The sequence below is a fragment of the Octodon degus genome, unplaced genomic scaffold, assembly GCF_000260255.1.
Source record: "Octodon degus isolate 3935 unplaced genomic scaffold, OctDeg1.0 scaffold00311, whole genome shotgun sequence".
In the NCBI taxonomy this organism is placed as follows: domain Eukaryota; kingdom Metazoa; phylum Chordata; class Mammalia; order Rodentia; family Octodontidae; genus Octodon; species Octodon degus.
Window position 1 is genome coordinate 749,809 of NW_004524887.1, and position 22,920 is coordinate 772,728.

Sequence of the window (22,920 nt, forward strand, 5' to 3'; positions counted from 1 at the left end):
CTCCTCCTCCTCTTTTGTCTTTTTGAGACAAGGTCTCACTATGCAGTTCAGGCTGTTGCCCAGGCTGGTCTCAATCTCACAACAACCCTCATATCTCAGCCTCCTGACTGCTGGGATTACAGTTGTGCCCCACCATGCCTGGCTATAACTTTCTTCTGAGTGAGGCCTTTTACTCCTGCAGCACCCTGGATAAGAACCCTGAGGGGGCCATCTTAAAGGAAACTTTTGCTTGTCAGTGTATCCGGTGGAAATGGATGGAATTTTTTTTTTTTCATTTATGTATTTGGTACAGGGTCTCACTGTGCAGCTCAGTTTCATAGTGATCTTCCTGTTTTTAGCCTCCTCAGCACTGGGATTGCAGGTGTGCCCCACCACGGCTAGGTCAGTTGCTGGCTTAGTGCTCCCCGGGGGTGGGCCTGGGATGGCACGTGGAACTGGAGATTGAACCCTGGAACCTGTGCTTGCCAAAGCAGGTGCTTAATCTGCTGAGCTGTCTCACGAGCCCTAGATGGAAATGTTGATGCCCAACCACAATTCTTCACTTTTGGTCTGAGGATGGGGATTTTCAGGAGGGGTAGAGGTAAGCTAAACAGGCCAGTAAGGGACATACCAACACTGAGCCCTTAGCACACCCTGTGACACATGGATACTAGTGCTGAGCCTTTTGTTTAAGAGAGTTCTCTTATTGGTGGTGTTTGGTTTACAGTCTTCGTAAGTTTTCCATCATTTCTATGTAGCACGCTTTCTGGTACCCATGGTTGTTTTTGCTTCATTTTTTTTTAAATCATAATCTTGGCTGCACCTAATGTGTACTTCCCATAATGCTCTCCTGCTCAGAGTGGGTTTATTTTCCCACTCAGAACAATGAGCTGTGGGAGGTCCCCCCTTAGCAGAAGTGCTGCTGAACATCACCAACCCCACCAGGCTACTCCGAGCCTTCCCTGGAACGCTCAGGTTGCCAAACAGCTCCAGGCCCAACTACGCGCTGCACAGAGGCTGCCGGTGGCCTCCCTCGACTTACCCATCCTGGTTCCAGGTGCCAGGAGATGAGCTCAGAGGGAAGCTGCATCCCAGAATCTGCCCACATCAGCCCTGGAAGGAAGGAGGCTATTGTAAAAACACTTTTTTGAAATGACTGCTTATAGAGCATTTTCTAAGTCCTTAAGCCAGCAGGGTGCTTGAATTCAGAGCTCAAAATTGAGTATTGCCCGATTAAGGCTGCCGTAGAATGGAGTGTGCCAAAGTGCATTTTCAATGGTGTATTCAAACTGAATTGGGTGTAGGAGTGTGAAGGCTATCACTGATACCAAAAGAAGAATTTAATCTTCATTAACAGAATTCGTGGTACATATATGTGTGTGTCACCTTCATCACAGGGACGGGATTATAAATGGCGGGTGCTCTGTCACTAAATAGTTGGCATTTTAAAATTTTCCCTTAGGGAAAGACATTTAGAGACAAGTTCCCTATATCACAGATTTTTCTAGGAGTCCTACTAAGTGTCGCCAGTGAACTCATTAAGGCCTGGAGGTGCTGACTCTTGGTTACTCCTGTGGCCGAGGGGACGTGGGGAAAGGCACCTGCTTTGTAGGAAATGCTGTCCCTGCCAGCCTGCAGTCGTCAGGTGCTGGGCCGCCTCTGCAAAGCAGCTGTTATCAGATTGTGGGCTTCTGCAGACTTAATTCAAGCAGTGATTTCCTTTTGATTGGCATGTTTGCATTGTAGCAAACTTTGGTTCAACATATTGTTAGAATACATAATACTGTAATTTAAGATTATTTTATCAGCGGTAAAGGATTTTTATAATTCATTTAAAAAGTTGTAATGGGCTTGAGCATCTTCAGTGTAGTTAATAATATAGCATTTTATAGCTGGCTGTAAAATTTCAGATTACAGTTTTAGCAATTGTGCAATTCTGTTTTATCGTTTAATAATTGTTCAAATGAAGGAGAATGTAAAGTTCCTAAAAACCAATTTAATGACTTAGAAAAATCACTTTTATCAAAATCTATTGCACACCTTTAATGAACCCAGATGCCACCTTTCCAACAAAGGCAGGTCATGGGATCTATTTTTCTCAACCGTAACGTAGCCAGGTGCCCTCCAAATTAAGCACACACGGTGCAGTATCTCTGAGTTACAAATTTCCCTTTCTTCCTCTTTCATTCCTAATCTCCTAGGGATAGACTCAACCTCTTTGCCAAGCACAGAGAGAAGGCCAGCGAGGCCAGCAGAGCCTCAGCAGAGGAGCAGTAAATTGTTTCTCTTACCAGAAGAGTTTTCTCTTTACAGACGCTCCCTTGACCACATGCCTCAACTCCTAAGTTAATATAGTCTTTTATTAATGCCTTCAAATGATTCCTTCTCCACCATTCTGTGAAATGCATGGCAAAAAGGGAACCTTGCATTATAATCTAATTATATGCTATCATTACAAGTAATAAAAGTGTTAGCATGTAGTGTCAGGGAGAAAGCACTGGCTCATGTTGTCATTGGAGCTACGGTTCCTGGTACTGTAGTTTGGAATTTGCTATAGGGTATGTCACGTCACAACCAGAGTCACCAAAAGAGGTGGCCCTGGGGCCATTGCACCACAGGGTCCCATGGAGCACAGCACAGGGAATTCAGTCCCAGGACCCCTGAGTGCAGAATGAATCTTGGGCAGTGCAGCTCTGGCTCAGAGCCCTGTTGCAGTTTCACAGAAGCGGTGCCTGTCAGAGGGTGTCCCATGTGACAGGGCTTTTTCTCTGAAGCGCAGTCCAGGGCCTCAGGGTTCATAGCCCCTTGCTGCTCTGTGTTCAGACTGGAGTTGAGGGCTGCGCACAGGAAACCCTGTAGTGCTGTGGAGCGTGGAGGGAGCATTACTGTTCATTTCACTCCAAACTGAAACCCGCATTAAGCTAATACAGTTCAAGCAAAGTACAGTATTGAGTGACAGTGCTTATGGGGAATCGTACTGTGGGAGAATGTGAGATGATTAATTCTCAGGGATTGGGATCGTGTGTGTGTGTGTGTGTGTGTGTGTGTGTGTGTGTGTGTGTGTGTGACTAGAGATCAAACCCAGGTCTTCACACATGCTAGGCAAGCATCCTGCCACTAAGTTATACCCCAGTCTTTTATTTATTTCTTTTTCTTTCAATTTTGAGACAAGGTCTTGCTGAGTTAGCCTAGGCTGAGCTTGTACTTGCTGTCCTCCTCCCTCAGCTTTCCAAGAAGCTGGGATTATAGGCCTCACCCTAGCACTCAGGTACCAAAGTGCTTTGTTAAGAATAGCAAGTTGTATATAGGAGTTATCTTAAGAGGAGAAGATACTGAAGGGCCAGGCTTCTAGCTGCTATAAAATTCAGATCTTCTGCAGACTAAGGAGACTCTTTCAGTCCCTTTGACTCCATGGATTTGTCACCTGCTACATGGGAATGACAAGCACTACTGCCTGGAATCATTGTAATAACTAAATGAGTTAAAATCCTCCATCCAGCACAGTGTTTTCTGTCGCTGCTTTGTCCCTCTGGGTGGTCTCTGTCGACCGTGAGCTAGGAAGAGCCAGCCCTGAGGGAGCATTCGCTGACCTTTACTGCAGGATTCATCCTGGAAATGAGCTTGGGCTTCATGTAGGTGTGCTCGCTGCTGGAAGGCATTGGGGTGAACCAGGTTGTCGTCACCCATTTTCAATGTCTTCTTCTTAGCACCTTTAAGAAAAACACAGTAAATGAGAGGAACAACTTAAAGATGAGGATGGCAAGCCTAGTACCCACCCATGCATTCTGGAAAGAGCCAGGAGGGTACCTGCACATAGGGTACAGAGGGCACTGAGGCCAGCCCATCATCAGGAGAGTAATTCAGCTGTGGGACAATTGCTTAACCCAATTTCTAGGTAATAAACATGCTTAATAAAAAGGCATAGGCTGTCTGCCCCATCTTGGCTATAAATATGTTCTTTTGCTCTGGGTACCCTATGAAGAGAAAGCCTCCAAGCACACTTAGATCATATACTATAAATACATCCAGTTTCTTGTACTGCCTACTGACCTTTCATCCCCTGGACTTCCAGCCAGCCTTGCCTTCCTACATGGCGGGCTCTGCCCTTGTGATTGACCAGGGTGCTCATGTAGGTGGAGGAATATGGCCCTGGCTCTGTTGTGGAACAAAACTCAACCAAGTTCTTCTTCCCTCTCATATCTCTGACCCCAGAGGGGCTGTAACAAAGATGAGAATATCTAGAGAGAAAACTGGGCTGATGGGCACCCGGAACACTGAAGGGAAGTTTTCCCCGAAGTCAGTGTTAGGGCATCGGGTACAGGAGAAGTGCGTGCTTCCTGGGCCCAGGGAAGCAGAAATCCTGCCCTGCTCTGGCTTCTGACAGCAGCTGTGCTTGCAGGAATTGGTCCTGTTGGGAATTAGACATAGGAGGAGCCCCCTGGGTGCCGCACCCGTCTGCCACTCCTTCCCTTCTAGGCTGTCTTCACTATTCTGTCTGTGCTGTGTGATCCTAGGCTTGCTCCTGCACATCTTGGTGATAGCCGCCCCTATCAGGAGGGTACTGAGAGCTATTTCTAAGGAGTGATATAAGGAGTATGGGAGGCCTTGGTGGAGGTGTGGCGTGGATTCAGTGTATGTGCGCTTTGGAGTCAGGGCAACCAGGTCCAAATCTCAGCACAGCCGTTACAAGCAGTAGAAACTCAGGCAAGTCACAAGCTCTCTAACCCGTTTCCAATCAATACAAGAGGGGAGTTCTCCTTCAGAAGGGAATATTTGGTGAAATATCATTGAGGTCATGATCAGTGAAAGTTATTAAAATAATAATAATCACACTCATTGTCACTAATAATCTGATGGTTGTCTCATATTTTTCTAGAATATTTTTTTCTGTCTGATTGAAGGCTATTTTTAAAAAAGGTTTTCCTCTTTATTTTTCAATGCCAAGCATGCTCCATCTTTCAAACCAGGGGATGAACAAAAGCCCCTGCCCATTTTATCTCTAGGCAGTGGAGGGGTTTTTTTCAAGGCTTAGTTACCATCATAAGTCACGGAGCCATTATGGGACCGTACTCAGCTGCACATAAATGCACGGGAGAATGAGAGGCTTAATAAATATTATCTGATGGTGATGAGGCTGCGTGTCTGATGAGATATGCTTCATGCACTTCTCATCAGGGACAACAATGAATCTTTTCTGTTGCTCTTGCACATTTGCATTTCCAACTGCACATTGTGGAAGAACAAATGCTTCATCTTAGAGCCTCCCCCTCTTTGCCTTTGCACCAGTGTTGCTGAATGTTTGCTCCTCAGGACCTCCCCGCACCCCTCAACCCAAAATGTCTTTTGCACATTGTTTGGTATCTTCTTGTTAATTGGTCATAATTTTCTAAACTACAGTTCATAATTGCTTCTTGTCTGAATATTTTACTAATCATTCAAGTTAAGCATGAATAAAAACACACACAGTTCTATGATGTACTTTACAACGGAGGTTTGCTTCAGTCTGGGGGAAAGGAAATAAAAAAGCAAACCTGAAATGTTCCTGCGAGGTTATAAAAGAAGCCCAGCTGAGGGACCTGTTGAGCTCCACGCTGTAGACCTGTCCGCACATTGGTCCATGCTGCCCTGCCTTTAGTGTTAAATTAGAAGTTCAGGGCTTCAGGCGGCCCTGATGGTACAGAGGCTGACAGAGAAGCCTGCAGATGGCTTAGCCAATGGTGGCCAGTTGATGGCTTACTGGACCTTGATTTTACTAGAATGTCACTGTATCAAGGCTTGATTCCCACAACTACCCTGTATTCTAGACACTAGATTAGGGACTATTAGAGTCATAGCTGATGATTGAGGAGTTGGGGCTGAAATCTTCGTAGCCTATTTTTTTTCACTATAACATATCAACCAAGCACATACTAGGAACAAGTTCCTAATTATAGCAGAAACTCTCTTAACTAATCTTCCCATAACCAGCTCACCACCTCAGCCAGACTTTCTCCTCTGTAAACTTACTGATGAGTGTGAAAGCCTCCCCAAATGCCTCAAGCTCCTGAGTTCCCTCCTTCTATCCACCCAGCCCTTTGCTAATGGAGTGTGTCTCCAGTGGACATCCAGGCTTGCAAAGTATGTGTGTTCTCAGACCTTTAATACTGATTGTATTTGGTATTGGTTTATGGCATGTAATGACATAGTACATGAATGACTGAAATAGAAGCACAAAAGTATAACTGCTTCAATGAAGATTTAAGTTTAATATATTGGAAAGGGCAGATCCCCCCAAAAAATGCCCCAGTTAATTGTGGGCCAGAAAATTCTAGGACTGAGACTAATTATAAAAATGTAGAAAAATTGTACTGCGATTCCTCTGTAGGCATCAAACCAATGCCATTCTTGTTTTACAGAAACCAAAACTGAGAACAGTAGACCACGCTTCAGAAATATATCTCAAAACATAAATTGGGGAACTCCAATTACTGGGCCCTTTAAAAAAAGGTGAACTTGGTTATGTATCTAAAGCTCAGTAAATTAATGACATTTAGACTTTAAATTAGAGTTTTCCACAAATGTGTCATTTTCAAATGACTTTGCCCTTTCACTTAATTTCTCAATTGACCACCTAAGGGCCCACTCTTCATTCTATTTGGCAGAAAAGATCTCTGCTGTAGGCCCAGAATTAAGCTCAGATTCAGTGGCATAAACCTTGGATGTCAGGAAACTAAAGCCGTCTAGACTCTAGAACACATTTCAAAGTCACCTTCAAGACTATGACCGATAAACCCTTACCTGGTTTCATTTCAGTCCATGGTACATGTCAGAAGCCCCTTAACTCAGCCTCACCCTGGCTGAGCCATCCTTCTGCCAGGCCAAAAGCACCACTGCAGGACTCAGGGGTCCTTCCGCTCCTTCCTGTGACCAGGCACAGCTTTCCCTGACTGTCTAAACTCGGCCCCCTTGGGAATTCCTGCACATCACACCAAGGTTCTCCAGAAAGAGCCTTACACAACGAAAGCCTGTGGCTGAGATTCAGGCCACATGAGACAAAGTATTTTGGGGACGAGCGAGTGGAAGATCTGTCGGTCCCCAGCTGGGTGATAGAAAAGCCACCACTGACTGGCAAGTGCAAAGACCTGGGTCCATTCCCTGGCCCCATGCTAAGCTGGCCACCAAAACCAGGTGTGGTGGTACCCACCTGTAATCTCAGCTCTGGGGAGGCTGAGGCAGGAGGATCCCTAGGAGTCTGAGCTGTATAGCAAGACCCTGGACCAAATAAATGGATGAAGAGATTTTTTAAAGAAAAAAGCTGCTTCTGGCCTATTGCTAGTTCCTTCGCAGAAGGACAAAGTCTCAGCGCACCCTGGCTCCCCTCACAGCCCTTATTTTCTCCTGGCAGGATTCAGCTTGGAGGAAATGGATTCCTTCCCTGCTGAGCTCAGGCTCTGAAAGACAAACACCCGGGCCCAGAGGCTCCGAGCAGGCCTTCTTTATATGTCCACTTTTTTAATGCAGCTGACATTATGCACATTGTTCAGACCAGCGGCTGCAAGCTGCTGTTCCCAGGTTTGTAGGAAATGCAAATCACCGCAAAGGTGAATTTCAAAATAAAAAGTGGCAGGGATTGTAGAAAGCTGGTCAACTGTTTTCTAACCATACCAGCAATAAAACCTCTCTGACTCTTGTCCCAGAAGTCAATAATGAAATCCAGAGCACGATGAAGGACAGAAGCCTCCAGAACATTCTACCACCCACCGTGACTTGGATCCACTCTCGGGCAGCTTCTTTTATCTGTCTTCTTTTAATGTGCAGACATTAGTTTGTGAAAATACATATCAAGCCTACAATAGACTCGTGTAATAGAATAGTAAGTACAGCCCATAAAAATCTATAATCAGGAGAGTCTATTTCAGATACAGTGTGAAAAATGCAGACTGCAGCAAGTTACTCCGCACAGTTATCCTTTGGGATTAGATACGTACGCTTCTTTCTTTGTTTTTATCTTATGAGGAAACAGAAGACATGCATATTTAAAGTGAAAAGTGGTTTCAAGTTCTGGACTTTTGATTCCAAACTGTTTCCAAAAGAACTCATGCATAGATTTCCCCTAGAAAAAGTCTAATGTACGCTGTAGAAGAGACTCATATGCTAATAAACTAGTATTGACAAGTGTGATAGATGCGGTGAGGTACTTAGTGAGTGCTGGAGAGCAAAGTTGATTGCATTTTACAGTCTGTGTATTTCTCTGTTTATTGCTTGTATTCTGTCATTAAGCGAACAGGTTCCTAATATAGCAAATCTCCCTAATCAGTAAAGCAAGGGAGAAAAGAACCAGAGCACCATTAATTATGACTATTTGGCTCTGGCCTGGACAGTCTGCTGCTATTGGATGGTACAGCTTCCTCTGATTTTATTTTCTGAAGGTAGGGCAGAAAATAGCTTTTCTTTTGCATCGAGGAGAGCAGAAAAATGTTCTATGCCCTGCTGGCTGACAGCTGCCTAAGACCCCGAGATTAAACGCCGGCTTTGCTGCAGAAATGGAGTCCTGGGGCAGCAAAGGCCAGGCTCTGGGCGGGTGTGCTTTTAACTTTCCAGTTCCATAAACAGAGTAAGTATGCTTGCTGATCGCAAGGCTGACCGTCCCCGAGGACCCGGAGCGCCCCCTGTAGGCAGAACCCGGTGGGACCTGACTGCGGGCCATAAATTACATGTGCGCCTGGGTGTTCTGCACAGGAGCGCCTTGGCACCGCGGCTGGCTTTCCGCGTGCTAATCACTCGGGTGGAAGGCAGGAGAGGCTCCTCTCTGACTCCAGGTAACAGAGGTTAACAGCATCTAATGCATTTATTAACCCTCTGGTGCCAGGGACTGGCGGGGTCTGGTCTCACAATTACAGTGCCCTGGAAATTCTATTATGTGACGTGCCCGGACTTGTGGATTATTACCAGTGACAATTTTATAGCAGAAGAGCAACAGCCACTGGATGGATAAGACCCCTGAGGACAGATTTCTCTGGTTTTGCAGAACATGGGGAAGGCTTGTGGGTACCCTCTCTCCAGATGACTGCGTTTCGCTGTCCTCGGGATGCGGGCCTTGAGGTCCTTGTCTTAGTGGTGAGGTCTCCCCATTGCAACCAGGCATCTTCCTCCTAGCCACGTAACTGTAAATGAGCTGCTCAGAAACACTCCTTCCTAAAGGAGGCTAAATGGTTCATCTTTTCAGTATAGGAAAGCAGTGGTTCAAGTTGACTCTTAGAAAAATGAAAGAGATTCTTTATCTTTTTTCAAAAGAGACATTTTAAAAACAAAACTACAAACTGTACCACTGTCTATCTAGATCGGTATGGCTGGCTGGGTTCTAAGGTGGGCCCCAGGATGCCCCACCATTGGCAGGGGCTCCGGGCTCACAGAAGGACCCTGTGCCCCGTGCCAACACATCCATTAATACACCCTGGGTTTCCCTGCCTTAGAACTCAGTGATGAAAGCTGCTTTTCTAATTTCTAACTTGCCTCGCTCTTTGGGAAGTCTTGTAAGTTTCTTTTCTTTTCCTTTTTATAAGTTTCTTTTAATTTTAATTTTCCTGACACCATCCTAATTTTCAGCGAACAAGACATTTCAAGTAGGTAAGTACTCTCTGCAGTAGTTGAAGGGAGAATGCCCTGTAATTTTATCTGCTTGCATTTATAGTACCTAACCAGCAAGGGCAGTGAGGACTTGACGGTGTTTGCAGAATAAGTCAGGGTAAAAGCCTTTAAAATGTGGTAATAACAGGTGTCGTGGGGCTTTGAAAGTAGGCTTTAAAACTCAGGGTATCTTAAGTAGACTCTGGATGTGAAGAGCCAGGTTTGTAACACTTGGTGACCAGGGGTTTGTGCTGTGTATGACACTCCTAAGCATGCTGCCAGTCAGACACAGCTCGAAGCCCAGACCTGCCCCTTCACCTGCAGCCCATGCACAGCCAGAAGTACTGGGCACTGTTCCTGTCCACACAGGAGGGTCACTCTGGCCTGCCTCTTGTTTTGTAAGGTATTTTAAAGGTTTCCCATCTACATACAGTCCTTTGATTCTTTCACTTTCATGCTACCCGCCACTCCCCTCTCTGGTTTTCCTTTCACCTTCTATTTAGATGCACCAACTTTATGCTGTTCCCTTCTGCGTTCAAGTGGTACCCCCAGGGCCACTCTGCTCACCCTGCCTCCGCAGTCAGGGTGGTTTCCTGGGCACCAGAGCTCTCTTTAGGAAGCTCCTTAATGGTCCCTGGAAGTAGAATGTGGATGTGGAGTTCCAGTCCTGCAGGAGTTGAGGCTGGGGAGGAGGTGTGGGACAGGATGCAGGTTTTCCTTGGCCTCACTGTGGCCTGGCTGTGCAGTGTCACCTGCCCTTGGCAGTTCTGCTGCTCTGCCAGCCAGCATGTGCTCCAGGCCAAGTGAGCTGGGGCCTTCTGCCTCCCCCTGTGGTCAAGCCAGTGACACTACAAGGAGACAAGCAGGATGTTCACTGTTGGAGTCAGTGGGCTGGCTGTTGTGGGGAACATGGGCCCCCTTCACAGAACAGCAGCTGGTCCAGGTGCATTTTCCTGTGTGGCTGGTTGCACCCCTCTCTCACTGGGAGAGCATGGAGGAGCAGGTTAGACCCAGGCACACGATGAGGGCTCATGAATGCCGTGCACAGTGGGAAGTCCTTGGGGATTAATTGGCCACCGAGCTCTGACTGTGCTGGCTGGCTCTGCATAAGGACATCTGCAGCGAGCCAGGAGTCTCTGGTCTTCTGCTGGCAGCCCCTTCACAATCAGCTCACAAGGACGACTGTCCCCAGTGCTGCTGCTTGTTCCTGAGGTGACATCTGGTGACAGTTACAGGTTGTGTACACCAGGAAGAAATTGGTCCACTGGCGCAGCTCTTGTGGAGTGGGAGGAGATGTGCCCACCTGTGTTCTCTCCCAGGGCACTGTGGCCCAGGACACTGGGGTGCCACTTAACCGTGATTGTGGGCCCAGGAACGCCTGGAGGGGACAATGTGCCTCTGTCTAGAGGTCACACTGTTTTCTCTGTGCTGTTTGGTAAGCATAATACCTATGCAAAGGCACTTAATGAGGGCTTCCATGTTTTGTAGAACATGGTCTAAAAAAGAAAGCAGAATGAGACATTTTAGGGTTGTTTTGGTCTCCAGGCACAAATCCAATCTTTTTTTTTTTTTTTTTGGTGGAACCAGGGATTGAACTCAGGCCCTTGCGCTTGCCAGGGAAGCGCTTATTCCACTGAGCCATCTTCCCAGCCCCCACAAATCCAATGTTGAATGGAAATAGAAATGTTAAATTCTACACATGTTCTTAAGGAATAATATAATGGACCAGATTTGTTATTAATGTAGATTAAAAGTAGGCTTCTGAATGAGGTATAATTCCTCTCCCAATTTCCCCTCTGATATTCTTATACATAACATTTAGTGACCTTTGAGCATCCCTGGGATTCTTCGTAGTGTCTTATTCTTGAAGCCTGTTTAAAGGTTTCTACTTCATATTCACAGCTGGCATATGCAAATATAGGCAAAGATTATGATGCTTTCCAAGTGGCATTATGGTCAATAAATTACTCCTTGGGTAAAAATGCTATCATTGCAGCCTCACATGAGTTAAGCGAGTTGCCGAAGTCTTGCTACAGAGAGTTAGTCCAGCAGTGCCCGCCAGGGCCACGTGACCAGATCCCCCGACTCAGGTGCGGAGCTTAAGCAGCGCATGCCTTGCCAGCAAAGGAGCTTTTGGTCTCTTGGTGCCATTATTTACTTTCTTTACTGCTGAGGTTCAGAGATGGGCATCATGGCTAGAGTTCTAGGTTTGTGTAATTGGAAGAGGGTAGGACTGGGAGAAAGACAGTAATCTAGGAGAAAGCATCTTTCTACCCAAGAGTTGAAGAGAGCTGGTTGCCGCCTGACTTTAGGAAAAAAATTACTGTGCAGCCTCCGCTGCTGAGGCTCTTAACTTCTGTGGCATCTCATCGTCCTGCTTTGCACGGGGTGGGTGGGTGGGTTTCGTCGCTGTTGTCTGAGCAATGGCACCTTTCCTTCCGCTCAGGTACCAGGCAGAAGCCCAGTGGGAAGTTGTCTGGTTGAGGGGAAGGGGGACCTGAGGCCCCCACAGCCCAGCCTCCTCTCGGCTGCCTGGAAACAGCTGCGCTGGGATCTGCAGTGCCCTGGAAGCTTCTGTGAGGGTCCCCCTGGAGGGGTCCCTGCCCTGTGCCTCGGCCCCCACCAGGGAGTGGTTCGCTCCGGCGTCACGTGCTTTCTCTCTATTGCCCTGTGCCCAGCCCTAGAAAATAGTAGGAGCTTCCGGAAGACTTGGCCTGTCTTATTAATAAATGGGTATTTGTATTGGAACATTTTCAAGTTTTGAAGGCACTTCCCAAAATTAACACTCAGATGTGAACTAGGCAAGGAGGCACATGCCTGTAACACCTGTACTGAGGGATGCTGAAGCAGGAGGATCTCAAGTGTGAGTCTCACCTGAGCAGTTCAGTGGGATCCTGTCTCAAAATAAAAAGTAAAAGGGGACTGGGGAGCTAGCTTAGGGACATAAGTGTCAGGGGTGTGTTTAGTGGTAGTTTCCTTGAGTTCAGTTGCCACCGTGGAAGTGAGGACGGAGGGAGGGAGGCGGGCAGGCAGGCAGGCAGGCAGGCCGACCACTTCAAACTTCCTTTGGGAACCTGGTGCTCTCTGTGCCGTCCCTAAAGCAGTCGTTAAGGTTAGGGTGGCCATTGAGCGTGGAAATGAGGCAGGTCTGAACAAATGCACCTCATCAAGCACCCCAGACCTTGCAGATGCAGTGTGAAAAAGGAATGCAAAGTCTCTCGTTAATTTTTTTATATTGATTATGTGTTGAAATGGTAATACAGTGGGTTAAATAGAACATTATTACATTTACTTCACCTGCTATCTCTGTTGGGCGGTCACTAGAATATTGTAAATTACAGCTGGGCTCACATGTGTATTAGATGGCACTGCCCTGGACCATTGATTAATGGATCATTAGTAATTACTCTTCCTGTTATTTCTGATCCTTTCCCCCTTTTCTGTCTCCAGGCACAGAAGCTGAAATCCAACGTGTCAGACAACACACCAACTTGTCTTTATGAAGTAAGTGACATTTCTTTGGGGTAGCCCTCATTTTAGAGACCTGGGGCAAGAGATGATGTATAGGGTTCAAAGGCAATAAGCTATTAGGTCCAGAAAAAAAAAATCTAAGCTACCCTTCTCTGTTCAGCTGTCCTTGGGGCAAGGTACAGAGTTTGGATTCAGGGCCCCGGGTTGTACTTAGTCTGGTACCTGGGATCATGTTGTGACAACCGCCCCAGCACCGTGGCTGCTGTTCTGATGCTGGGAGGCTGTGAACACAGCTGGGCCAAACGGTGCCGCGCAGAGACGATGCGTGACGCTCTCACTGCGCATCCTCTGTCAGCTCCTCTGAGCTCCACGGCCATCTACAGAGGCAGGTAGCGCAGGCGCATCGTTCTCCTCTGTGTATAGGTAAGCAGAGGGGAGTTCTGCTTTGGGTCCTAGTCCTACTCCACTGGGTAGGGATGTGGCGTGTGAGACTGAGCAGGCGTGGTGACGAGATGAGGAGTCCGTCTGTAGGGGAGCCCTGCAGCCTGGGTTCTGGATTGGGCAGTGCCTCAGAGGAGCTGCACAAGCTGCTCACCCTCGCGGTTTCTCATCTCGAAAATGTAGGTTCCTGCCTGTCTGTGTAGCTGTGGCGCTGGTTGTGGTGCCTTGCTGAGCGCACTGTGAGCGGGGTGTACCTTCCCAGCTCTGCTGCCCTCCAGCCAACGTAGGGAGATCCTGAGATGCCCTCGTTAGCCCAGTGCACCCAGGAGGGAGAGAGGTCCCATGTGGCACACGGGGGACTGTGGCAGGGGAAGAAGGGCAAGGGTAGAAAAATACTTCCCCCTAAAAGGGTTTTAATAATCCATTATGGAGGAGCAAGCAGAAAGCACTGGGCTGGAGAGTATCTGCACGGTACATTCTCTCCCAAGTTCAAGGTTCCTTCTTACCAGTGGTCAGCACACTGGTGGCTCAGCAGCGAAATCCACCGTCAGCCAGTGGCACTTTGGTGAGGGCTCCGCTTTGGGGCTGTGGAGAGGAAGCGTGTGATTCCATGCGCTGTGAGGGAGTAGATGCGTGCAGCAGGTGGTAACGAAACCTTTTTCTTACAGAGCAATTATGAAAAGGATGAGCTCGCTGGTGCCTCCAGCCACATAACCACGAAATCGATGGCTGCTCTTCCAAGCTGCGGGCTGAGCCCACTGCTGGTTCTGGTGGTCACCGCCCTGTCTGCCCTGTTATCGTTATCTTTGGCAGAAACATCGTAGCTGCATTAAAAAAACAATGGACGTGTAAAAAGACAAAAACCGAAGTTATCTGTTTCCTATCCTCTTGTGTATCTGAAAATCCAGTTCTAAGAGCTCAGCGGAGAAACGGTTTCATCCAACTGGAATTTTTTTTTTAAAGAGAGCTTCTTGTGGTCCTTGGGGGCGGCTGTGGAAAGCCTGAGGCAGTGCTACATTCCACACTCAACAAGCTTTGCTTGGGGCATGCTGTATTCTAAGGGGACAATTTGTAGACTTGACTGTAAAGTGAACTGGGGCCATGTTTTTGATGACGAAGATGATCATGACCATGATGATGATTTTGATAGTTTTAACTCTGGCCTTTACTAAATGGAAAAGGAGTTAGTGTTTTTAAAGATTCTTCCATATCTCATGTAGTGGCTTCCACTTCTAATGACATAACCTACAGCATAACGTGGATGACAAGCTTCTTAGCCATAAAGTGAAAGTTTGCATCCAGAGTGGATTTTGTGGAAAACAACTTGCACCGATCTTCATCTTTCTGTACATGCTAGCATCTTCCGCACTGTCTGTGTATTGTAAGCAGTTCTGTGCTGTCATACAAACAAAGGACACCTGTCACATCCAAAGGTAGCCAGTGGCTTTTAGTCAAAATAGAGAGAGTGGTTGTGAAACCTCACAATACCTTGATTACTGGTTGATACTCTCCTAAGCCTTACCTGAATGAGAAGTCCTTAAGCTAACAAGAGTCAAATATAGTGCAAGCATCATTCTAATACTCTTTACACTTATGAGGTTATATGTAGAAAAGAAATTTTACTACTCAATGATTTCAGCTACTGGCTTTCTATATTTTAAAAGTAATGATCTCTTCATATTTTTTACTGATGGTTTAATACAGAATATGTGGAGCCTGGATTTTCTCTCAGAAGTTGTGTTAGCGCTGACAATAACTTCATAAAGACAGTTCTTGAAAAGCGGATGCTGAAGAGCCCTGTGCTTAGCAGAAAGCGTTGCCTCTGGTGGCTGTGGACAGGCAGGAGGAAACAGCACAGTCTGGGTTGTCTTTTGTCATGTCTGGAAATGCAAGCAGGTGCAGGGAAACCAGGGGCCACTTGTCATGGTGCACTGCGTGTCATGGTGTCTTTGTCAGTTGACACGACCTGATACCTTGGCGCTCATGGTTCCTGACAGAGGCAGCTTTGAAGGGATGGGCTGCCCTCTCTTTCCATCCATGCCCAGATGTGCGGTTGTTCTCCTGAGGACTGTCTTTATTTCCAACTGTGACCTCTAGACCGCTGCTGAGAGCAGTTTGCTCTGGGGATCATCAGGAATCCACTTCCATCTTGTTCTGTTCTCCTCTGACAGACTGTGACTGACTACGCAGAAAGGAAAGGAGGTTGGTGGGCTGAGGGGGTCAGTGTGACAGCTGTGGAGGCGCCTTTGTTGGCACAGGTACGCAGAGCAGGGCAGCCCCGTGGTGACAAGGCAGCGGCTTTGTTAGCTGCCATGTTCTCTCAGTGTTCCTTTCCTCCAGAACTCAGACCCTCACATGCACTTTTGAAGTCTGATTGAGATGGCGAAATTCAGAGTCTGCAGTGATCACATCCTAGTAGCTGAGTTTCTCTGCCACTGGACGAGAAGAGTAGATTCTTCCTCCAAGCGTGCTGGCAGCGTGAGGTTTCTCCCCATATTTCAGAGGACCTGCAGGGGAATCCCCTGGCAGTCTCTTTGCCGGCTGAGCTTCTGTCTTGGAAGATTCAGCAGATCACTGGAGGAGGAGGAGAAATCTATGAAATCCAAGAGAGAGGCTTACTCTCTGTGCTCTTTCCGTGTTTGAAATGTATTTATACCCAGATGTTAATAAACACAGATGTATAATAGTACCAACATTTTTTTCACCTAAGAATGCTTTCAAGGTAAATGCATCCAACACCCAGCTGTCTTTGATCAGTGAAAAGTTCCAGAAAGAATCTCACTTTGAATAAACACACTTAATGTGTCAAAGCATTTGAAACGGCAGCCATCCTAGAGTGCAGATCTGTTACGAGATGTATTTTGTTTTAATTAAGATATCTCTGAGTATCTATATTCAGCTAATTGCATAAGGGTCTGATTCTGTGTGATCCACTGTGGAAAGCTATTGATTACTTCTGCAAAACCCACCAGCTCTAATTAGCTTCAGATAATGTAAGAAGGCATGGGAGTTCTCAGTGCTAGCTAGGGCAGCCTGCACCGAGGACTGTGTAGACACACAGTGTAGGAATTAAATCTTAAACAGCTCTCTCCCCAACAAAGGTCTCATTTTTTTTCATACATAAAAGCATATTTGAGTTACCAAATCCTCAGACTGAAAATGAGGGACTGATGACATAAACATGAGAAATAGCTTGTTGAGGAACAACTTGCTAAAGAAAATGTTACAAAATTAACCCAAACTAGTGGTCCTGTCATTTTGTTTGAGCTCAGTTTACCCTGGTGATCCTAAAACATCATCATTTTCCTCAGGACTGGAAGAGAGAAATTATTGAAATATTTTACCTATCTAACTTCCCCCTGGGGTGCTTACATGCAAAAAGTGATTACATCCTGTCCTTCAGTCCCCACCTTTCAGGTGTCATAAGTACAGGGGCTACTGATGAGGTCAAGTCTCTTATAGGAAGGGCCTTATGGTGCTTGATTTGGACAACAAAACACAGACACTTATATCAATGGAGACCATAACCTTCGGATCAGATCCACCCAGATCCTACTTATTTCAGAGAGAGAGAGAGAGAGAGAGAGAGAGAGAGTAACAGGACAATATTGCCTCAATGAGTAGAAGCACATTCATTTCACTTTGATGTTGACTATCTCTGACCAATGTATATTTGAGCATCTTTTGAGTAGAGCACATGACGGAAGGATTGCACAACGTGGAGCGGGGATTCTGAATGTCAGCTGAATATTTATTTTTCCATATGTCATTTTTTTCAGGCCCCTAAGAAAATAGATATTAAAACTTAACATAGGTTATTTTTTTTAAGTATCATAGCAAACTATATCCAGAGCGTTAAGAGTGTGGTTTCTATTTTATTTTTTTTAGAACAAGTACGTATCTTCTAGTAAAAAATATCTTGGCTTCAAGTTCCAGTGATGGCTTCGGGTTCATCCAGTACTAGTCAGGGCTTCTCCAGGGCTGCTGTGGCTTTGGATTTCTTCTGTATTGAGACCATTTCTGTCTTGCACAGGCTCCAAGGCTGGATCTCCCGCACTGCATCCCATCTCCTACGTACCTTTTTGTCTTTCAATCAGACACTCCCAGACACTCCATCTGGTGAACTAGGAAAGTGGGAGAACGGAAGCATTTTTAAGTCAGTGTAAAGTGCTTGAGAACAGGGATGTAAGCGCCGTGGGAGTTTATATAATTAGCAAATTCTTAGAATCCAGCATGAATGTATTTCAGTTATTATTTACAAAATAGTGGCCTCAGAGGAGCTATCTTTTGGAAAATAAGTTTTCATTCATGTAGTTAGACACACATGACTTATTTGAGTCCATCCTGGAGGCCAGAAAAGGGCTGCTCGAATGATTCCTGTTTTCTGATTCTCTTTCAGTGCTGTTTAGATCTCGTGGCTTCATGCTGCCACAGGCTCTGTGGCCTTTGCTTCTCCTCTTTGCTGAAGCAAATGAGCCCGTGGGAAGCCCATGTTTGCAAGAAAGACGAGAGGCAGTGGCAGCAGATGGGAGTAAGTTACTGTTGGCCAAGGACCATGACAGCAGAAGGCCATCTGTGCTGAGCTGGGAGAGTTTGGTGTAACAAAGCCGAATCATGGTGTAACAAGAGGCCTTGAGCCACAGGCCACAGGGTCCTGCAGTCTTCTCCTGCTCCTAGTGAGCAGGATAGGAGCCTTCAGCTAGCAAAGCATTGAGTTCCTTGAAATAGGCAGTGGTTTCTTTCCAGCAAGGAGGCCAGAGCCATGGGTGATTTCTGGATGGGAAAAAGGTTTCCTTTTAGAAATTCTGAAATAAAACGGCTGGGGATTTGGTTGAACACCCTTAGAAGCTACATTTTTGTCTTATCCTGAGACAGAAATCCTGTGTATGTATCTGACACCTCTTGACTCTGACACAGCTTTTCTTCTTGAGTGACCATTTGTTTGAAGGTTTTGTCTAGGATTCTTTGTGAGAATTATACCTTTGATTAATATTTTCACTGCAGGGGCCTTAAATCTGTGGGCTTTGCACATCCCAGTATGTATTCCGTAGCATGTTTTTTTCCTCCAGGACGTCTGTCTTGCGGTGTGACCGGTTCAGTTCCTTTTGCTGTTGGTTACTGAGTCTCTACCTTCACCCTTTTTCTTTACTGCCAAGTATTTAGCAGGATCCCTTCCTGTCCATCCTTTACCCCAATTGCTGTAAGCTTAGCGCTGGCCAAGGTCATTCTTGTTCCTTCAGATGCCCACTTTGTTGCAGAAGAAGTCCCAAGAGCCAAATAACCTAAAGACGTCACTAATCCTCCAGGCAGCAGAAGGTCAGCCCTCCCCTGTGCTCTTTCTTCTTCGCTTTGGGCTGCTAGGCCTGCTGCACCCTCCTCAGGAATCTCTTGGTCACTCCCTGTGACACTTCTCAGATGAGCCTGGGTGGTAGCTCAGCAGCGTGAGCCACCTGCACTTCTGATGGCTCTGAGACCCAGCCCAGAGAGGCAGGGAAGGCACACAAACCAGATTTCAGTAAACTGACTGCACAGCCCTGCAGCCTGTTAATAGTCACTGAGGCCTCAACCCCCTAAGGTCTCCAAACTCATTTGACCGGCACAGCTGCGACTTCGGCTGTTTGCCTCTGGCAGGTGCCAGTATCAGCATCTTGTCCCACTGCCACGGGGAGTTTATTTTTGCTTGAGGGCAGTTGCCAAGTCCAGCACTCGGCATCAATGGAAGGTTTTCTCTGATTTCCTTCTATTACTTACAGGCTGGGCTTTCTTACCAGTCCCAATTTTTTGTGTTGTGGAGAGCACCAGGAGGCTGCCCAGACATTGTCAGCTTCCTCTTGGGTCCTGACATTGCTTTCTGCCCATCAGCCTTCCCTAGCAGACAGCACGATCATAGCAGACATTTGAAAAATGCTACTTGCATGAAAAATTAACACATCGAAAGACATCATTCTGTCACACAGGGAGGAAGTTGGGTCTACTTGTATAGCTGTGCTGTCAGTGAGCTTCATGGACACTGAATTTGTCCTCCTGAGATACAGAGGATGAGCTAGGGGGTAAAGGTCCAAGGGGTGTTCAGATTGTGGCAACTTTAAATGTGCTCACTGTGTTTCCGGCTGAGAGACAAAAAGCCAGTACTTGTCCCTGAGGACCTGAGTATGACCAGCCAGCCAGCCTCAGCAGCTTTCTGCATTTGCCAGATCAAATGAGTCTGCGGAGATTTTAATCTGCCTGGAGCACAGGAAATAGGCAAGAAAGCTGGACCACTTCTCAAGTCCCAGATCACTCCCAGGGATGACAGTTTCTCCATTAATGTCCTGACAAAAAAGTCAAGTGCTGTCCTCTGGCTGGATGACCCATCATTTAGAGCTGAAGCTTTCCCATGAGTAATGTGAGACCATTGAGTCCTTGGACCCCAGTTTTCCCCAAATTAAGAAATACTTATCTTTCCAAGTTGGCAAAATCCTTTAGCTTAGCATCCTTTTTTATATAAAAAGCCTATGAATCTGTTTTTCTGACCTGGGCTGGAGTTAAGTTTCTGTCCCCGTGAGTAGGAGAGCAAACCCAGTTCAGCCATGATAGAGAAGGCAGACCCACTTCCTCTCAGCCTGGTCCTAAGCCTCTACTGCAGCATCCCAGTGAGGAGCAGAGGCACCCCTCACTCCCAGGGACCTTAGAGGGCTGTGAGCTTGGCCTGCAGGTGAGCAGTGGAGCTGTTCCAGTGTCGAGTCTCAGCCTTGGTGCAGTTGGGACTGAGACCCTGGAACCCTTGTAGCTGAGGCGAGCACAACCCATAGGGTTTGTTCAAGAGAGCAAGATTTGGACTAGGCAGTGACACCTGGTGCTCACCAGACGTAGCGCAGATCACAATGCTTGATGCTCAAGTGAGGAAGGATGGAGAACTAGAATCCAGGAGTGGCTCAGCATACAAACCCCTAAGGCCTTTAGAAGTCAGTAAAGGTTGGTACCAGGGCTGGGTCAAGGTAGGTGATTAGTATGGGATGCGTGAAAGTACTGGGCCTTCCAGCACACTGGCATATGAACCTCAATCAGCAAAGACCTACTTTTCCTCTCTCTGTTCCCACTCAGTTCCTCTCCTCCCTCCCTCCCACCTCTCCCTTCCTCCTTCCCTCCCTCCCTTTCCTTCTGAGTTCTCTCCCCACCCCCTCCCACAGGGCTGTATGATCCAGCATTATCTTCCTGGGGTACAAAGTGTGCTTGGTCTGGAATTGGGGCTTTGATCATTTCACTTTGGCAAAGGCATTTCTGAAATGTGAGGTGGGGGTGGGAAGAGAATGGAGATCCCAGAACCAGATCACAGACTGCTCTCTTTTATTTGGCTGTGGTCTTTCTGTAATCAGGCACTTCTGATGTGCTTTTTTGGAATCAGAAATCGCTGATTGTCCTCAGAGGATTGAAGAAATGGTTTCAGAAACCTGAAATCCAGGGCCTTACAGTTCTCCTAATTATGTTTTTTCTCTTCTTCTCCCTTCCCTCACCCAAGGGAGCGGGAAACACTTCTCACCATGGAGCCTACTTGAAAGAGTTTCCCATCTTGTGTGTATTATCCCTTGATATTGAAATTATTTTCTCTTTAATCCAACTCCCACTGAGAAGCTGTGTGAGATTTAGGATGGAAGATTTTTTTCTTGTACTTCTGGATGGTGTACTTTTTTACTCTTAACCCGAGGGTGTGTCTCAGCTGCCTTTCTATTTCGTGAGGTTAACAATACAGGTGAAATAAAAGAAGTCTTCTGAATTGGGGGATATTTTTAGAATTCTGCCCTGGGCGAGAGGTCCAGACACCCAAGCAATTCAGAGCTGTAGCTGAGAGGGCAAAGCGAGCTTTGCTGTGGAGCTTGCGCTGGGAGAGGCAGATTTCCCGGATCTCCATGCTCAGCGGTGTTCTGGAGTCTTCTGCCTGAGGAGGAATGATCCCTTTTCCTCATGTCTGTGTTTCTGGTTTCCCAAGGATGATCGTGTTTTCAGAGAGTTATGCCCATACCTCTTCCTCACACAGCTGTCCGCAACATACTTTCTTGCCGACGTTCATGGAAGAACATCTCCGTGTAGAAGTACAAGTTTTGCTATTTGGACTTTGGAAGTGGTTTTGTGATGTTTGAATTTTCTGTGAGCCTAGTGCTCAAACACTACAGAGTATATGTAGTCCCTTTGGCCATCTCTACCCCAGAATATCCTAATAAACTTTTCTTTTTTTAAAAAAAAAAATCAAAATGGTGATTGTTGTGTCTCTTTCTTTTATCCTAGTTGATTGTACACAGTCTTCAGATCTCTAAAGCCACAGAGCTCTCTAGAGCCTACACCAGCGAGGTATGGGATAGCAGGTCACAAGGGCTGAGTGGAGCGAATGCAGAGGCTTCTAGCTCTTCCCAATCTTGGCATTTGGGATCAGATAATTATTTGTTGGAGGAGTGTGGGTTTTTCAAGTCTTGAGCATGGTCAGTGTTTAGCAGGTTCTGTGTATAGTTTCCTTCCTTAAAAGTATGTATAGAATGGCTAAGTGTGCCCCCTGTCCTACATAATCCCTCCTGGTCAGCAGCCAATTCCACACCCAAGCTAGGGTCTCATTTATGAATACAAAAAGGAGGGGTGACATCTGACGTTTATTTCTGCCTAGAGTGCACTTTATCATTCAAAGGTACAATTTGCGGACTCTCTACTTACCATCATATGTGTATCCAATGTCTCATACAGACTTACAAATAGTATTTTGTTAAAAGATAAAGATGTGGAATGGGGTCATTTTTCCTATTTCTGGCATCGAGCTTAGTGCCTGGCCAGATGACATCACTCAAGGTGTCATTAGGTCAGATTTTATCCTTCTGAATTAGTCATGGTGTCAGCCACCCAAAATGTTACTCCCATTTCCCTGGGAAAGTGATCACCCTTGGCATCTTTATCCCTACCAAGACTATCTGAGGAAAAATAATAAAATACAAACCACAGTACATAATTTTACCATTGTTGTCTGCCATAACATGCAACTTACAGTCCACAGAGCAGCAGGAAGAGTTTGTCTTACTCTGCGGAAGCCAGAAGCTGTTTCTTCACTGGACTTTATGAAAGACAGATAACACCAATTTTGTTCATTTTGCTTTTTGAGACAGAGTCTGGGTAGGTGTTGCAGGCTGCCCTTGAACTCAAGGCAGTCGTCCTACACCAGCCTCCCTGTTATTAGGATTGCAGGCATGGACCACCTTGCCAGCGGTTTCTTGTGTGTGATTTACTATTCAGCTGGGCTTTCCTGCTGCCTTGTCTTTGGGCTCTGCTTTCATATGGTGAAGCTTAGAAGGGCTTTAGTCAGGCGCTGCAGCATCTCCAGGTTGGGGACAGGGGATGTAGCTCAATGGTACATCACATGCCTGTGGCAACCGAGGTGCTGAGTTTGAATATATATATATATATATA

General features: G+C 46.4%; 1 protein-coding gene across 2 annotated transcripts in view; it reads left to right on the plus strand.

Moving 5' to 3' along the window:
• The window catches only part of Gfra1 (GDNF family receptor alpha 1), a 216,957-nt gene extending 195,269 nt beyond the window's left edge, over positions 1 to 21,688 (plus strand). For both annotated transcript variants that reach the window (XM_004647542.2, XM_023707786.1), the window contains exons 9-10: positions 13,036 to 13,089; positions 14,166 to 21,688. In XM_004647542.2, the coding sequence (XP_004647599.2) occupies positions 13,036 to 13,089; positions 14,166 to 14,321 (210 nt within the window). In that variant the 3' untranslated portion in view covers positions 14,322 to 21,688. The remainder of the gene's footprint in view (positions 1 to 13,035; positions 13,090 to 14,165) is intronic.
• The last annotated feature ends 1,232 nt before the right edge of the window (positions 21,689 to 22,920 follow it).